At 45.5% G+C, this 16,471-nt stretch overlaps 2 protein-coding genes across 2 annotated transcripts; one reads left to right on the forward strand and one right to left on the reverse strand.

The window, feature by feature from the left end:
• Window positions 1-3,440: 3,440 nt before the first annotated feature.
• Window positions 3,441-5,117, forward strand: LOC125523846 (peroxidase 1-like). The gene is made up of 3 exons (XM_048688914.1): window positions 3,441-4,073; window positions 4,153-4,318; window positions 4,438-5,117. Exons 1-3 carry the CDS (start codon window positions 3,651-3,653, stop codon window positions 4,860-4,862), a joined length of 1,014 nt encoding a protein of 337 aa, XP_048544871.1. The 5' UTR covers window positions 3,441-3,650; the 3' UTR covers window positions 4,863-5,117.
• A 413-nt stretch (window positions 5,118-5,530) lies between these two features.
• On the reverse strand, window positions 5,531-9,702 carry LOC125523834 (traB domain-containing protein-like). The gene is made up of 9 exons (XM_048688907.1): window positions 9,161-9,702; window positions 8,681-8,728; window positions 8,464-8,523; window positions 7,627-7,713; window positions 7,439-7,543; window positions 6,468-6,581; window positions 6,171-6,271; window positions 5,957-6,068; window positions 5,531-5,814 (listed from the first exon to the last, which is right to left on the reverse strand). Exons 1-9 carry the CDS (start codon window positions 9,578-9,580, stop codon window positions 5,692-5,694), a joined length of 1,170 nt encoding a protein of 389 aa, XP_048544864.1. The 5' UTR covers window positions 9,581-9,702; the 3' UTR covers window positions 5,531-5,691.
• Window positions 9,703-16,471: the final 6,769 nt, after the last annotated feature.

The following is a 16,471-nucleotide window of genomic DNA, read 5'->3' on the forward strand; positions in this document are numbered from 1 at the left end:
GTAGAACATCTCTGAGCTTGACACCAACGCCCGTCACCTGCCTCCGGCACCATCATAGCAGCCACCAAATAAAAGAATGACGAATCACCTCCTCAGCCGAGCTCGACGTGGCTCCGTCGCTGATATGCGGCTTTGCGGACCTTCAAGGTAGCTCACCAAAAGTGAAGCTCTTACCGTTGAACGAATCAGACAGGGGCAACACCCCGGACACGTCATCGAACTTCAGATCTGGTACCCCACCACGACTAAGACGCCGAAGGAGGAAACCGTACCTGCCATCCACGAACCACGAACCCAGTAGACATTCCGTCTTCCAGATATCGTCGATGCAGACCACAATCTGCATCCGCTCCTGGACTACTTCCCAAGCTCCACGCCGATACTGGAGCAAACGTCGTCGCAACGGCGGAGCTCGAGGACACAAATCCACCGCGAGGATGCCGTCGCCGCTACGCCATCCTTGCTTGAACAGACTGGTTTCTAATTTCATCCCCAACCATAGGACCGATGGCCTCGTCAAGGATGGATCTGAAGAACCTTTATTCAGCGTTGTCATCGTCGCCGCCGAAGCCAAGATTATGAACAGCCTAAAAACCTAGACTACGAGAGAGTAAAGACGATCCACGCGCGTGGATCCGGCGACCCCCTCTCAACACCGACGACTGAGGTCGCCGGCGGAGGGGGGCCGCCAAAGGACGGCGCTAGAAGATTGGCCTCCTGGCGGCGGCTAGGGTTCCAGCCGCCAAGACACGAGAGGAAAACGATCTGATTGGGGACGGTTGTGAATGGACTGTCAGAGTTGATCATGTATTCAGGAAATGTTAATAAAGCATTGACAAAAATGTTAAACAAGTATTCGAAGTATGTTCAGCAAGAATATCAAATATTACATGTATCATGTATTAAAAATTATTATATTGTATTTGAAAATATTAAAATGTGTATATAAAAATATTGACCATGCATTAAAAAGTATTAAACTTGTATTTAAAAAAGTTAAGCACGTATTAGAAAAATATTCATGATCTATATGAAAAATCTAGAATAAAAACAGAAATAAACAAGAAAAGCAAAAAAATGAAATCGAAAAAGAAACAAAGAAAACAAAGGAAAAATAAAACTAGAGAAGCAAATGCAAAAAGAATAAAAATAGTAAAAATTGGTAAACTCAAAAGAAAAGCAAAACAAACATTGAAAACCCAGAAAGAAACAAAAACCAAAGAGTAAAAGATGGGAAATGAGAAAGAAAATGAAACTAATGAAAACCATGAAAGAAACAAAAGAGAAACCAAATAAAAATGAAATGAAACACACAAAAACTGAAGTATAACGATGAAAAAAAAGAAAACAGAGAAGAAATATGAAAACCAAACAAAAAAACAAAAGAAAACGGAAAAACCCAAAACGAACACATCAGCTATAGGCCGATGAATGGACGAAACGAGTAACACCCTATTATGCTGGCCCATATTCGCGCTGCGCAGCAAAGGTTCAGCGAGACGGACGCTAGTATCGCTGTAAGCGAGACATAGCATTTGCCTGAGTCTACTTGCAAAAATGCTACACGCACGGACTGATTACGGGATTGCAACGGACCCCTTCCAACTAACTAATCTTGCCCTCCCTGATTTTCAGGTGGGTGAGGCCCTTCCTCCCCCTTTAATTCAATAACAGTTTGACAACTCAACCTCACCCCGTAACCAGCCCGTAATCGTCCGTTGATGTAGCAAAGCTTGTCTACTTGGAGATCCTTCCCTGAAGGCCAGCCAAATGCGCCGGCCCATTTTACCCGCGAGCTGCTTTGAATTTGTTTTTGTTCTCGGTTTTCTAGTCGGTTTTCACCAAAAAAAAACCAGCTATTTCTTTATAGGAAATGGATATTTTTTAAAGAGATATATGTATTATAAATTGTTAATTGTGTGCTATATAAAAAGGCTTAGTATGTATTAAAGAATCATCTCATACTAAAAAAAGGTTTAGTGTGCATTAAAACAATGTTCATCATATATCAAAAATTGCTAAATCTATATACCAAAAATATTCAGTTTGTAACTAAAAATGTACTTCATATATGAAAAAGTTTAGCGCGTATTTGAAAAAAAACGTTCACATTATATTTTAAAATCTAAATAGAAAAGAAATGTCCAAAAATAAATTAAAATGGAAGAAAACCCGAGATCTGAAAAAGAAAAAAGAAAACCGAAACATAGAAACTACACACACACAAAAACCTAAAAAGGGAACTGTCGGAAGAAAATAGCCATAAAGGCCGGCCAGTCTGGAGGCTAGCTTCAAGGAAGAGACTATATGACGCCAGCCTACGGCATATAGGATTAGGGCGTACTACGTATCGGTCGACGGATGGCGGATCTTTTAATCCGCCGTTTCGCAAATCGTCCAATTCATTGATACTCCCTCCGTCCGAAAATACTTGTCATCAAAATGGATAAAGAGGGATGTATCTAGAACTAAAATACATCTAGATACATCCCCTTTTATTCATTTTGATGACAACTATTTCCAGACGGAGGGAGTACGAGCTATCTATTTATATCGTTCGTCTTGCAACAAGGTCTTTGTTGCAAAATATTATTTTTTTCTAATTTTCTGCAATAAGACCTTTGTTGTAAAATCTTCTTTTTTTTAATTTCCTGCAATAAAACCCATGTTGCACAACCTTTTCTAGTGTTCTGAGACAAGACTCTTATTACAAAAACTGTTTAGGATACATCTAAATGTGACATAATTATGTCACATCTAACCTGATATTCATTATGTTTATGGTCTATTTTGTTTTTGTCCCAGTTTTTTTTGCTGCGTTATTTATGAGAGCTTAAATATGACATCTTAACAAAAACAACTAGATGTGAATTAGACAAACTGTTGCAAAAATTGCAACATCTCCACTTCATATAATTTTCTGCGTATGTTGCAAAAATTGCAACACATCTTCGGCCGCGCCACGCGCTTGGGCAAGTTATCTTGGCGGTCACCGTTGTTGCCGAGGGACAGAGACATGCGTGGTTAAGCAGGCCACCTGTCCACGCCAGATCGGCCGGCTGATCCCTGTAGGATCGGCCTTGGGCTTGAGCATATTTCCAGCTCTTTCTTTTTTTTGCGGGATTGAGCACATTCTGTAAAAGTGCATGCTCTAATCAATGCAATTAAAAAACCGATTTAATGGAAAAGGCTAGACAGCACATTATACGTCGACACGTTCTAACTGACGCCTAGTCTGACTGCGAGTCCCCGAGATACGAGTATACGACCGCTTCCCCCATGGCGACAAGACGAGCACGCGCCCGTCCATGGAGCCGACACCGCTGAGCGAATCAGTCGCGCCCGACCCGACGAGAGCATCCGAGCCCGGCCGACGCGCGCCCCCCCTCACCCACCAAGCAACCAACCAACCCCTCCACTCAAAGCAAAGCCTCGAGGCGGAGTCCGTCCTACTCCATCCATCGCGTCGCGTCACACACCGGCCCGGGACTACAGTCGGAAAAGCACGGCGCAACCACACTCTTTGACCTTTGCCCCGTGCTCCCACCATCGCCCACCATTCCACTGCGCCGCCGCTCCGCCCAAGCCCGCCCCCATTTCCACCCTCGATCGTTCTCCGGTCTGCTCGTCGACCGCCTCGCGCTTTCTTCATGTCCAGGGAGCGGCGGCCGCCGCTCGCCCTGGCCCTGGCGGTGGCGGCGGCGGTGGTGGGCGTCCTGGCGGCTGCGTCGCCGCGGGCGGAGGCGGAGCTGCAGGTGGGGTTCTACAATGCGACGTGCCCGATCGCGGAGGGGGTGGTGTTCGCGGAGATGCACGCCATCCTGCACGAGGACCCCACGCTGGCGCCCTCGCTGCTCCGGATGCACTACCACGACTGCTTCGTCCAGGGCTGCGACGGCTCCATCATGCTCAGGTCCCGCCGGGGCACGGCGGAGCGGGACGCCACCCCGAACCGGAGCATGCGCGGCTACGACGCCATCGAGCGGATCAAGGCCAGGCTCGAGACGCTCTGCCCGCTCACCGTCTCCTGCGCCGACATCATCGCCATGGCCGCCAGGGACGCCGTCTACCTGGTGAGTAGCTGCAGAGACCACGACGACAAGTTGATTTAATTGGGCATCTTTTTCACCGGCTCTCGTGCTTACTTTGCAGAGCAAGGGGCCGTGGTACGGCGTGGAGACCGGGCGGCGGGACGGCAACGTGACGGTGGCCGAGTACGCGGAGAACGACCTGGCGCCGCCGGACTCCAACATCGTCGACGTCAAGACCTTCTTCAGCGTCAAGTCGCTCACCGCCAAGGACATCGTCGTCCTCTTCGGTACGCACCTCTCCTTTCCTCTCCATGACTCCATCGCTTCACGCGTACGTGCGTCCGTGGACGACAGCAACAGCCCAACACACGCCGCACTGACAATGGCATCCTTCCTGCCCCTCCAGGGAGCCACAGCATCGGGACCTCCCACTGCGAGGCGTTCCGGAAGCGGCTCTACAACTTCACGGGCGCCATGGACCAGGACCCGTCGCTGGACGCCGGGTACGCGAGGCAGCTGAGGAAGCTCTGCCCGCGCCGCCACGGCGGCCGGGGCAGGAGGACCAAGGTGCCCATGGACCCCGGCAGCGGCTTCACCTTCGACCTCAGCTACTACCGCCACGTGCTGGCCACGGGGGGCCTCTTCCAGTCCGACGGCAGCCTCCTCCACGACGCCGCCACCAGGGGCTACGTCGAGAGGATGGCCAACGCGTCGTCGCCGGACGAGTACTACCAGGACTTCGCGGCGGCCATGGTCAAGATGGGCCGCACCGACGTGCTCCTCGACAGCCTCGGCGAGGTCAGGGCCACCTGCGGCGTTTTTGTTGACTAGCCTTAGGTTCAGGGCTGCATTTGCACATATACACATACACTGGTTGATTTGTACGGGGGTTTATCGGGTTCTCTGATCTTTATGCTAATAGTATTATTAACTGAAGATGCAAAAGAGATGCAAGGCAGTTTCATACGCTTTTTAGCTGAGGGGGTCATCACCTGTAACTTGTACAAATAGTCCACGTACTAATACTTATACTGTACTGCATGGAGCTACTTATCTGTTAAGTACATCTGGTCGTTTGACCAACCACATGTTTCTGTTTGGTCAACCACAATTCGGTCACCAAACCTGGCCAGTTATAACAAAATAATTTAGCTACAGAGCGTGTCAGCTACTTATCATGCAAGTCGAACTTGTGTGAGCAAACTTCTCTATCGAGACAACCGAAACTAAATACTACTCCCTCGGTCCCAAAATGTAAGACATTTTTTTGCACTACCATCAAAAAAACGTCATACATTTCGGGACAGAGGGAGTACTTTACTATCCAATGACTGGTGATGCACTAAAAAAAACAGCACAAATGCACTACAATTTGCAAGCCAAAATCGTTTTCCTATTCTAAATATGCAACTTGAACGTTTTCGGCAGAGTTTTCTGTAGCAATGAACAGGTTTTACCCTAGTAAAATAGGAAAGCTTTGGAAAGAGACATATCCAGTGTACAGTGCAGTGAAATTGCTCTTTCATTTGTTCAACTTCGATTCCAGAAATTACACCTATTATATAATGAAAAACTGTAAGTGAGAACTGAACACCCTTTGCTTTTTAGAGACTACACATGACAAGAACAAAGAACACTTGGCACATTGGTGCATACATTGTTATTTTTTACCCCATATATAGATTCCAGATGCTACTACTGCGCTTACTGCTCCAATGGACGCCAAAATTTTCAACTTCGAAGCACCTTTCCTAGGCACAGGTAATTCCATCAAACGTTGTACCTGCACGGAAATTTGATAATTGAAATGAGCATTATGAAAAATAGATCTGCTCTGACCAAGGAAAGTAATCTTAAATAGTAATGAATTTCTTGCTCATAAAAATCATAACACACGAAATGATGTTCTTAAAAAAAATTCTTACCTCAATTGGTTGTTGCCAATTTTTCTTTATCCCAGAAACATGCCCTTTTCCCACAACTGCCACCACTGAAGAATGTTCCCTTGCTACCTTCAATAATTTGGAAGACATATACCTACAATGAAATTCAAGAAGTTAAAGCACAACCATTATCGCAACATTGAGAAAAGCAACACAAAATGCTTTACAAAAGTAAAGTAATTTTGAAGGAACTCACATATCACGTTCATGGAGAAGTGTCTCCATCAGACTAGGAAATGCCTTGCTCATCTCTTGAATGACAAGTGTTAGCATGTCAACATCATCCATGTCCTTTAACTGAATAAACAAGCATTTGCATTGCTATGTAAATACAGTGAAGTAATTATTTCTCGTACATTTCATCTAAAACCAAAAAGGTAACATCATGGTATATTAACTCTCACAATAGTGGATCTGAGGGCATTTAGAGAATCAAGAAGGCAAGATGATATAAGTGCTCCCTGTGGCAAATGTATTGCCTAAGACAACATACCATTTTATTAAGATCTTCAGGGCTCGGTAAAAATAAGGACTGGAAAACAATGTAGTACAGAAATTTAGCTCTGTGCCACAATGACATTTTCCCCCAAGTTCTCCTCAGAGTGATCTTCAAAAGAAAAAAGAAAAACATAAATGGCATCAGTTCAATGCTTATGAAAATTAACTGGCGACCTATCTCATAGTACCAAGATTTCAATAAAGGACCAATATGACATGCTGAATGTAACTAATATTATGCCAACAATAGCAGCAGTCAAGAGGTACAAGAATTAACATAAGATAACCCCCGGTGATGCTCTAACTTTAATCACTTAAAGATCCTACCACAGCGCAACACCATGACAACTAGATGCATATAACCTTTTGGATCCAATGTCCATAACCTACCACATCATTTTATGGCACATCACATAAGAAGATTGAAATTAAAGTTATAAGAACAAGCAAGCAGTGTTGACCACCTTTCAATCAATCCAAGCGGATAGATGTGATGATGATTTTGATGAGATGTGTATGTTTTTCTAAAAATTAAAATCTACTCCCTCCGTTCCTAAATATTTGTCTTTCTAGACATTTCACATGACTACTACATACGGATGTATGTAGACATATTTTAGAGTGTAGATTCACTCATTTTGCTCCGTATGTAGTCACTTGTTGAAATGCCTAGAAAGACAAGTATTTAGGAACGGAGGGAGTAATCAGTAATATGGGTGGAAAAATTAATGGGCAAGAATCAGCAATGTATGTTTGATTCATTTGAATTGTTGGAATAAATTGTCCGTCATTCTATTAGATGCATAGAAAATAGCGACAATAGAAGTTGACCACATTTATCCTTGTGAGAACAAATTGCAATATTCAGTGAAAAACTTATCCGTGTAGATCATTTTATGTAATTTAATTTGTTCTGTCCAGTGCCCTTCTGAATGAAAAACCAAATTCAACCACCAAGTTCAGTACCTGGACAGGGCGATCTCCAAGGATAACTTTGCCACCATACGTCATTGCTTCCTCAAATGCCACTCGAAATTCAGCTCCAGGTAATACATCAAGCTGGCTAGCAACCTTGGGTGCCAAAATCAACATCATATGAGCTACCATGAACACTACATAATTAGTACTGACTGTACAATAAAATCAGTGCATACCTTTGCAAGAAACCAGCTATAGAGAATCCCAAAGGTGTTCATCTTTTTCTTCTTCCACATGTCAATCATTTCATTCATGGTAGGAACCTGTGGGCAAAATCAGATTGAATGATGAACGAGAAGAAATAATGATACTCTATAATGGAACATGCCAAACTGGAGATGATACAATCTATATGGTCTGATTTCGATGATGTAATATTATAAGATTAAATACATGCACTTAGATGAAGGATCCGCAAAACCTATACACCAAGAGAACCACTGTTCATGCATGAACAAGCACAACTATCCATCATTATAATGATATGTAATCCTAACTTAGATACACCACAAATATGTTTTTGTTAGAAGTGCTTGATTGGTGTCCATGAGAATATGCAATGCCATATCAACAGTTTGAAGCCCATCCTGTCAATTAACTCAAGTAGGTCAAATTATGAACAAAATATGTTTTAACCAACAAATTCTACACAAGTGTCTTCTGGAGCAAATTTCACTTGTGTTATCCAATCCAATCAACTTGTTATTAGAGATATCTCTTGGGAGAACTCCACTCGTGTTTTCTTAACCAACTTTATACTAGAGATATCCAACATCCAACAGATAGTTCTTCATTGAGATTAATTTTGTAAACCCCAACGCCATATTAAGTGGCTTTCTTCACCATTTGAGGGAATAAAATAGATAAAGATCAAAGCAGAACGGACTCAAAATTCTTATAGTGCTTCCTGGTAATGTGATTCACACAAATACAATAGCTTCAATGTAATGGACCAACAATCATTATAGGATAAGCATTTATTTCCTACTTTACACATGTCAATTGTTTCATACCTGAAGGTTTTGTGGTGTCAGAATAGAAACCCTGCTGGAACACAGTTCCAAGAAAACAGCCTACAATTCCAAAAAAAAAAAGAAAGTGTTCCAAACAAATTAGTTGAAAATCTCCAATATCAATTAGAAAAGAAAACACTCCAAAACTGGCAGCCAACCTGCCAAATGATCCACCAATTGTTGAAATTACTGATGATAAGTAAAGAGAGGAAGAAACCTGAGGCTTCAGAAAGTTGATGACGGCTTTGACTTGATCACATGATTCCTACAATCAAATCAGCAGTCAAGTCAGCATTCGAAATTACAAATGTCCTGATGACTGACGCGGCCTTTTTTAGCACATGCCGCACACTCAAAGCAAAACCACCGGGGTACCAGTACTTATGATTTAGTACTACCGCCCTTGCTGTAGCCCACTGTAGCCCACACAGAAGTAGTACTAAGCAGAAAAGCAATGCAACTTGCTTGCTGGGCCAATGCAGGCAGACGTCCCTACCTTTTGTGCTTGGACTCTAAATCTTAGATCGATGAAACTTTCTTCCTTGAAAAGTAAAATTATCCCGAACTGAAACTAATGTACACGAGTAGTGGTGTTTTGACGCTCCAACAAGGGATTAGAACAGAAGGAAACGCGCAAGGGTCCTGCAATTGACGCTCGAAAATCGAAATCCGTGGCAGGAGGACAGGGCAGGCTCACCTGCGAGACATGGGCGGTGCCGACGACGTAGACGCGGCAGGTCTCGCCTTCCCCGGCCGCCACGGCCTCGGCCGAAGTGTGGCACTCGAGGCACACCACCCCTCTGGCGAGCTCCTCGGGCAGTTCCCTGGGCATCTCATCACCAGCGTCCTCTCCCCCCGCTTCCGCCTCGGCGTCCGCGAACTCCGGGTCGTCCACGCCAGTCTCCCCGTTGAACTCGGCGTAGGCGTAGGCGTCGGCATCGGAGTAGGGCGTGGCCGGATCCATCAGCAGGCAGAGCGGCGCGAGGCGGCGGGACGCGAAGCTCCGAAGAGTCGGGGTTAGGGCTCGGCGGGCGGCGAGCGGCGGGGTGCGAGGCGGTGGCGGGGTTCGGAGGAGGAAGGGGGCGCGGTGGAGGAGGAGGCAGGGCGGGCGGATCATGCGCCGGAGGGCGTCAGTTTGGGGTGGGATTGCTCGCCGTGCCGGGGGCTATTGAGATGGGACGGGACGGGACGGCCTGTGACGTGGCCTCCGTCGGTGCAGCGGCTGGGATCTCTCTGAGAGACGTGGGGGGCGGGATCTCGGCCGTTCGAACCACCGACGTGGCCGCGCCGCGCTGCCTCGCTTTTATTCGTTGGTTGCTTGATCTGTCGTCCCTGCGCGCGGTTGCATATGCAGTGAAATTTTTCTATTGTTGGTGGACGTATAAGGGCATCTCCAGCGCCGAACCTGGAACCGCTTGCATAGGTTCGGGTCAGGCCAAGTTTTTTCTCGCAAACCGAAGACAAAGTGAAGGGGCTCTGCGGACATCCGGATCTCTGACATGCATGCACCAGACTGCCTTGGCCTATCACGAACCCTCGCCAGTCCCTCCTATGCTTTCCATCGAACGGTCATGTCGCTTGTCGCGCCTCATTCTTGTCGGCCCGGACCATGCAACGCCCGACATTGATGCTCGTGATTTGACTGGACAAGAGGACGGTGCTGACGGACGAGACTTCTCGGGCGTCGCCGCTTTGATGCAGACGACGCGTCCCGAGAAACCAACTCCGGCTGCTGCGCTGCATTGAAGTCGTACGCCGACCTAGCCTCGTCTCGCCTAGCCGCAGCTATTTAAGTCGTGCACCGACAACGCATAAAGTCGCACGCTCGCTTCCCAAGCACCGTCCTCCTTCCCCTCCCCGCCACCGTTTCCGAGCCATTCCTCTTCTTCGAGCCCAATAGTGATGCCGAAGTCTTGGTTCTCCATGCTAGGAGGCAGGAGACACTGGGAGTTCTTCATCTGGTGATTCTTGGTGCTGCCGTCCTTGCTCTCCGGGCCCATCGGCATCGACGACGCCCATTTCCTCCAGCAAGGAGGTGATCGACATCTTCTCTGGCGACGAGGAGGACCAGACGCCGCAGCAGAGGCCTCGCCTCCTATCGGAGTTCGTTCGTCAGATCGAGTTAATGACGGAGCATTCGCTCCGTCACATGGGCCCGTCGCCACCATCGTCGGTGCACGTCAAGGAGGAGCCGTCGTCCCCACCGTAATAGCCCATAAAGTGTGAGCCGGTGTCCCCTCTTCGGCGGGTCAAGAACGAGTCGACGTCGTCCCCGCCCCAGCGCTACCGCTGTTGGGGAACGTAGCAGAAATTCAAAATTTTCCTACGTGTCACCAAGATCTATCTATGGAGAGACTAGCAACGAGGGGAAGGAGAGTGCATCTACATACCCTTGTAGATCGCTAAGCGGAAGCGTTCAAGTGAACGGGGTTGATGGAGTCGTACTCGTCGTGATTCAAATCACCGATGACCAAGTGCCAAACGCACGGCACCTCCGCGTTCAACACACGTGCAGCCCGGTGACGTCTCCCACGCCTTGATCCAGCAAGGAGAGAGGGAGAGGTTGAGGAAGACTCCATCCAGCAGCAGCACAACGGCGTGGTGGTGATGGAGGAGCGCGGCAATCCTGCAGGGCTTCGCCAAGCACCACAGAAGAGGAGGGAGAGAGAGATGCAGGGCTGCACCAACGAGAGATCGAATCGCGTGTGTTATGGGCAGCCCTAGGCCTCATATATATAGGGAAGGGGAGGGGCTGCGCCCCCTCTAGGGTTCCCACCCCCTAGGGGGGCGGCAGCCCTAGATGGGGATCAAGGGTGGCGGCCAAGAGGGGGAGAGGAGAGGGAGGCGCACCAATATGGGCCTTAAGGCCCATATCCCTTAGGGTTTGCCCCCTTTCCACCTCTTAGGCGCCATGGGCCCTTGTGGGAGGCGCACCAGCCCACTAAGGGGCTGGTCCCTCACCACTCTTAGCCCACGCAAGCCTCCGGGGTTGGTGGCCCCACTTGGTGGACCCCCGGGACCCTCCCGGTGGTCCCGGTACATTACCGATAAACCCCGAAACTTTTCCGGTGACCAAAACAGGACTTCCCATATATAAATCTTTACCTCCGGACCATTCCGGAACTCCTCGTGACGTCCGGGATCTCATCCGGGACTCCGAACAACATTCGGTAACCACATACAAGCTTCCTTTATAACCCTAGCGTCATCGAACCTTAAGTGTGTAGACCCTACGGGTTCGGGAGACATGCAGACATGACCGAGACGTTCTCCGGTCAATAACCAACAGCGGGATCTGGATACCCATGTTGGCTCCCACATGTTCCACGATGATCTCATCGGATGAACCACGATGTCAAGGACTTAATCAATCCCGTATACAATTCCCTTTGTCTAGCGGTACGATACTTGCCCGAGATTCGATCGTCGGTATTCTGATACCTTGTTCAATCTCGTTACCGGCAAGTCTCTTTACTCGTTCCGTAACACATCATCCCGTGATCAACTCCTTGATCACATTGTGCACATTATGATGATGTCCTACCGAGTGGGCCCAGAGATACCTCTCCGTTTACACGGAGTGACAAATCCCAGTCTCGATTCGTGCCAACCCAACAGACACTTTCAGAGATACCTGTAGTGCACCTTTATAGTCACCCAGTTACGTTGTGACGTTTGGTACACCCAAAGCACTCCTACGGTATCCGGGAGTTGCACAATCTCATGGTCTAAGGAAATGATACTTGACATTAGAAAAGCTTTAGCATACGAACTACATGATCTAGTGCTAGGCTTAGGATTGGGTCTTGTCCATCACATCATTCTCCTAATGATGTGATCCCGTTATCAACAACATCCAATGTCCATGGTTAGGAAACCATAACCATCTATTGATCAACGAGCTAGTCAACTAGAGGCTCACTAGGGACATGGTGTTGTCTATGTATCCACACATGTATCTGAGTTTCCTATCAATACAATTATAGCATAGATAATAAACGATTATCATGAACAAGGAAATATAATAATAATCAATTTATTATTGCCTCTAGGGCATATTTCCAACAACCGCGGCGTCCAGATCGGATGTCGCGTCAAGGACGAGCCATCGTCTCCCCCACCCAACTGCGGCGTACAGATCATACCCAGGTCAAGGACGAGCCGGCCTCGCCCCCGCGCCGCATGTACGCCCACAATGACGGGCCTGCCTCGCTGTCCCACCGCCACTGTCGCGCCATCAAGGAGGAGCTGCCTCCCGCGATCATGAAGACGCGGGGCCGTATCCTCCACTACCTCTGAGGTGGCGGTCCCTCGAGCTCCAGGTTCGTCGTCTCCGGCGAAGCAGCAGGCGTGGTACGACCGCCGCAACACCTAGCTGACTCGCTTTTTCTCGTTGCTTGCTTGATCTGTCACCCTGCACAGTTGCATCCCATTGTTGGAAGAACGGTATTTGTCTTCATCAGTTCTTTTTTATTTCTATTTATCTTCCCATTAGTACTACAAAAGCAGTCCAGACCTACAGTAAGTGCAAGTCCAAATTCAGCTTCAAGATTATCTGTTGATTTCCTTTATGAGCCAAGAGACAAAACCTTTTTTATTGTGGTGATTTATATCCACGCAAGCAGTGAAACTATTTTTCTATGGTAAGATTTATTGGGGCTTCTAGGCCAATGCCTACATTGGTATTCACACATTTGCTATCATCATTTTCAAATTTTAATTTTAGTATTTTCTGTTGATTTCTTTTCTGATGAGACATGAAATTTTCCATTCCTAGAGGTATGGAACTGCTATTATGGGAGTTTATGAGCTATTACCTTTTGATGATAATGCCAAAGATTGAATTAGTTGATGTTTGAGTTGCTGAACCTGGTGCATCCAATATACCAAAGGAAATTTCAGAATTGGTTCTAAGAAAATGTGTTGTTGATGTGGTTGTATCATTGATTTTTTTTATGTAATGCGAGGTTGCAAGCATTCCCGTCATTATTGAATGAGATTTAGTATGAAAGAAAAGCTCCCTAAAACCGGAAAACAATAAAACGGTGCGACAAAGGCACGCGTCAATTTCTAGTTATACATTATGTCTGAAAGCTTATTTTTGAATGCCTAAGAAGATCCAATTTTCAGGGAGCAAATTCACACCACATACTAATAATATATATCTTCATGTCACTAAATTACCTCTCTTTGTGTTAAATTTATTAATGTTTCATTCTTTATATTTGCATATGCTAGATATTGCTTGTCTTGATAATTTATTTTCCTATAAAATGCCTATGCATAAGAAGAGGGTTAGACTTAAATGTGTAAGTGACATATTTTGCGACACTCTCTTTGTGTTTCAACTATTATTTTTTATGTGAGCATCATTGAAATCTCAAGCCTATCTTAATTCTAGGAGCAAATTTACACATCATGCATGTCATAGTGAAATATATGTTAACTAGATTTCTATATCAAATCAATGCACAACTTCTTATTTTATAAACTAGGAAGGTTTGGTATACACCAAATTAAACTAGTCACACTCTAGATGAGCTTATCAAATATCAAATCATATTTGTGCAAAAATAGAGTCTGCAATTTATTATGTTCTTCAATGATTACAATAACTATGTTATTTGAAGTACAAATACAAATCATCCACATGTTGCCAATTTTATTAAGAAACCCAAGTAGCAAGACACATTTGGCATAATCTAGAAGTTTATACCTAATAATAGACTAGAAACCACTATCAATATTTCTCTTAGATTTTATGCTTTACAAATCTCTATCGTGATATTTAATGATATTATTATATACGAACACACAGACACACACACACACACACACGGAGAAATATATATTTATAACTTAGAGTTAATACAATTTTAAAAATTAATTCAATTTTTTTAATAATACAATCTAAATTTAGGAGAAGCAAAATTTTAGTAATATACATTTAAACTGCATAGCAAACATGTATTATTTAGCAAAATTTTATATGTTGTTGACGATGCTAGCTAAGTATTATAAAAGTGTACTAATTAAAGCTATAGTATTAGACAACTGGTTTAAATAAGTATAAAAGTTTATTATGAATATATATGTTTTATTACGCCCCTGGTCCAAAAATCATTTGGACCCGGCCTAATTAGAAATCACATTGTCTTCAATATGATTGAATTTTTTAAATGTGTTTCTACACAGTTTGATGTAATGCAGAGGATTCTCTTTCTTGTACTTTGCTTTCTTGTAATGGGTCATAATCAGGTCTACAATATGTTCTGAAGTTACCATCGCTGGGCACACCATTTGTGCTTATTTAACCATGATTTTCATGTCAGCCTTTTTTCTTGAATTATCATGCTTATATAATCGATCTTCTGCTGGTCATCCCAGTCATCTAAATAACCTCTAAGTACCTCGGATGTTTTATGGTTGCTGATGAAATCATATAACACACTCATGTCAGTATCTCTAACCAATCTGCAACAATGGTTGATAATATCTTGGTCTGATTAACAGGTTGATGTCTAGGATGAATAAAGACTGATCTGTATGCTCCTGAAGTCTCATATTCGTTGCGCAGACGTAGTACTAAACAAACACAATGTGAATTTTTTTAGAATATACACTTCAATCATGTTCCAACTCAAACGGCTTTAAGCCTGATTTGCAAAATAATGGATTCAGCTCAGGTGCTACTAAAACGAAAAAATATATAACTCTATTATTAAAGCTAATTTTGTTAATCTAAAATGAGATGGACACAATATGAAAAGAAATTCATATTACTTCTGTAGTTAGCTTCAAGCTAAAAAAGGTAGTAGACTCATGATGTGAGCCAATTTTCCTTTCCACATTCTTTTGCCTTCGCTCGCATAACAAATGGACTCGTGAACGTACCGAATAGCTTTAGCTCATCGCCATAGCGGAGAACATTTATTTTGGGTTTGAGGGTCTGTTTGGGTGGGTTATTTTGTTACAACGGTGTCTAGGGTATCTGCCCAGACACATAAGGGGGAGTGGGGGAGGGTCTGGTTGAAAATGCTCTTAGGTCTCTGTCGTTGTAGGTTTGCAGTTAGGCCATCGTACTCATCCCCATCCTCGGTTGCACCGGATGATATGACGATGGACCTTGCCACCGTGCCCGCCCAACTCTCATGGTGGAGTCGTCACCACATAGTGCCCCCAATGTCGACAATTATGGACCTGCCCCCACGAGTAACTCTGAGGAGGTTGTGAAGGTGGATGTCAAGGCGGAGATGTTGACAATGGCGAAGCACAGTGATGCTGGAGCCACAGGAGGTCGAGCAGGACGAAGCTGAGACTGAGAAGGCTGAGATTTTCCCCCTCGAGACTGCTCATCGGGACAAGGAGCGGAGGAGGATGCATGCAGGGCGGCTCAAGGAGGAGCATAGGGCCATTGTGGCTTCGCAGGAGTAGAACCGCCGTGAGCTCTGGTATCACGAGCACATCACCTACATGGAGCGGTTCATAGACAAGCGGCGCAAGCCTGCGAGTTCTGTTACTGTGATGACCCGGTGGCCCTGACAGCGTTATACTGCCCACAATTAGGCGTGGGACAAGCTCTAGGAGCCTAGGAGGACCTCGCCATGGAGGAGGATGGGGAGGAGGGGTTCCCTATGACGGCGACAACCATGCCCAACAACGTCGATGACATCTCCTTCGACTTCAAGGCCTAGGGTGAATGTGAAGCTTAAACTAAACTTCTTTGCTTATAATTAAGTTTTAGTTTAGTTCTATTTTAGGAGATCTTTTGTCTGGTGGGGCACTCAGTTGTAGCTAAGCACTGCCTATCATGACCTGACTTATGGGCAAGCAAAGAGGGTCAATCAATGTCTTGAAATGTCTCTGAGATGTTCGGTGCATGACAACCCTACAAAATTGCTTCTTGAGTGCGATTGGCGAAGTTCTGATACTATATTCACTAGCATGCTCTTCTTACATCTCTACTACTCCCTCCGTTCTAAAATTCTTGTCTTACATTTGTCTCGAT

This window comes from Triticum urartu, chromosome 1 (genome assembly GCF_003073215.2).
Source record: "Triticum urartu cultivar G1812 chromosome 1, Tu2.1, whole genome shotgun sequence".
NCBI classification, from domain to species: domain Eukaryota; kingdom Viridiplantae; phylum Streptophyta; class Magnoliopsida; order Poales; family Poaceae; genus Triticum; species Triticum urartu.

What these genes read in the sequence shown, in the direction of transcription:
- LOC125523846 (XM_048688914.1), top strand. Translation starts at nt 3,651, where the DNA reads ATGTCCAGGGAGCGGCGGCCGCCGCTCGCCCTGGCCCTGGCGGTGGCG. An exon ending in CCAGGGACGCCGTCTACCTG is followed by an intron (nt 4,074 to 4,152) that starts GTGAGTAGCTGC and finishes CTTACTTTGCAG; the next exon opens with AGCAAGGGGCCGTGGTACGG. An exon ending in GGACATCGTCGTCCTCTTCG is followed by an intron (nt 4,319 to 4,437) that starts GTACGCACCTCT and finishes CTGCCCCTCCAG; the next exon opens with GGAGCCACAGCATCGGGACC.
- LOC125523834 (XM_048688907.1), bottom strand. Translation starts at nt 9,580, where the DNA reads ATGATCCGCCCGCCCTGCCTCCTCCTCCACCGCGCCCCCTTCCTCCTC. An exon ending in GCACCGCCCATGTCTCGCAG is followed by an intron (nt 8,729 to 9,160) that starts GTGAGCCTGCCC and finishes ATTTGATTGTAG; the next exon opens with GAATCATGTGATCAAGTCAA. An exon ending in TTGGAGATCGCCCTGTCCAG is followed by an intron (nt 6,582 to 7,438) that starts GTACTGAACTTG and finishes TTTCTTTTGAAG; the next exon opens with ATCACTCTGAGGAGAACTTG.